The sequence below is a fragment of the Perkinsus marinus genome, assembly GCF_000006405.1.
Source record: "Perkinsus marinus ATCC 50983 genomic scaffold scf_1104296935290, whole genome shotgun sequence".
NCBI classification, from domain to species: Eukaryota; Perkinsozoa; order Perkinsida; family Perkinsidae; genus Perkinsus; species Perkinsus marinus.
Genome location: NW_003214514.1, coordinates 1 through 1265, shown reverse-complemented (window position 1 = coordinate 1265; position 1265 = coordinate 1). Strand labels below are relative to the sequence as shown.

Below are 1265 nucleotides of genomic sequence, written 5' to 3'. Positions count from 1 at the left end.
TGCAAGATAAAAGCGATGCCGGACGCACCTGGCAGTTCGATGGTTTCCTTCATCTGGACCCGGGAGTTAACACCGCAACGCTTAAGATCATCGATCACACGGATGCTCCCGTTCTTCTTTTCGATAGCCGCAATTCTGGAGACTATGAATCCTCCATGAATCGCTGGCGAAGTAGCTCAAACTTTCTCCGTCGTCAGAACTCTCAACGTCCCGAGCGTTTGGCCACCAACCACTGGAACTAACTGGGGATGTGATGCCGATATTCACTCCGCCTTGCAACATTATTTCGTCCAAGAGTTCTACGTCTTCGGACTCGTCGATATCCGCAGTTGCCAAGAGCATCGCTTTCAGAAGCCCGGCTTGGAAATCACAGTCTTGAATTGACGACTCTGACACGTGTAGTAGGTCACATAGATTTTCTCTTAAAGAGGTAGCAGCGGTGGCTAACGTTGGGCCCAGTTCATCCCATACATGCTGCTGCTTGCCCTGCTCCTCACGGTCGAGCTGCATCCATTTCAGAAGACTGTCACCAGCTCTGGTACTGAGTATCTCATTTGTCGCTCTATCGAACATATTTCTGATCTCCACCAGCTGATGAGGGGGCTCGAGCTGGTGAGCAGCAGATCCTTTCAAATTACCCCAGTCGCATTTAGAGGATTTCGCTGTTCCATCCGAAATCTTCTCCAATAATTCAACCTGCTCGGACTCTGCCAAAGCAAAAGCCGTCTTGTAGAGATCGATAGCACGTCGATCAGCCAGATGATCAACGCTCTTATGGGGGCCAAAAGGAGTCTCTTTACCGAGAGGTGAAGTGATAGACAGCACCGATGCACGCCCCGACGGCTTGAACGCTTTGGGGGTCTTGGCCCGCAGCAATGCCCGCCTAGTGCGTTCTTTAGCCTTACGGCGACGGAGGGCTGCCTCACTACGCAGACGTTTAGCCATCGAATAGAAACAAGCAAACTACATTAGGTTTTCATTTGACCTCTACTACATGCTTCAATTTTTTTTGTTAGAATTTTTGCATGCCGGCTGCACGTATCCTTCGTATTACGAAGTTCGTATGCCATCGTGAATCAGGATTCGTAATGGGCACGTCAGGTGTAGTATACTATACTAGTATGATTCTGTTGACTCCTATTTCTCATTGTAACACTCATAGACACGCAAAACAGAGCAATCTCACGAAACGGAAAGAAAACTACTGAAACGACACACGATGAAACACACGCCTATGTTGGGTCAGTCACTGAGCACTGATCATC

The 1265-nt window shown here is 48.8% G+C and overlaps 1 protein-coding gene across 1 annotated transcript; it reads right to left on the bottom strand.

Moving 5' to 3' along the window:
• Positions 1-303: 303 nt before the first annotated feature.
• Pmar_PMAR005738 (hypothetical protein) lies at positions 304-945 on the bottom strand (the record flags this gene model as incomplete). The annotated part of the gene is made up of 1 exon (XM_002784448.1): positions 304-945. A coding segment is annotated over one exon (642 nt), but the record flags the coding sequence as incomplete, so codon positions are not given.
• Positions 946-1265: the final 320 nt, after the last annotated feature.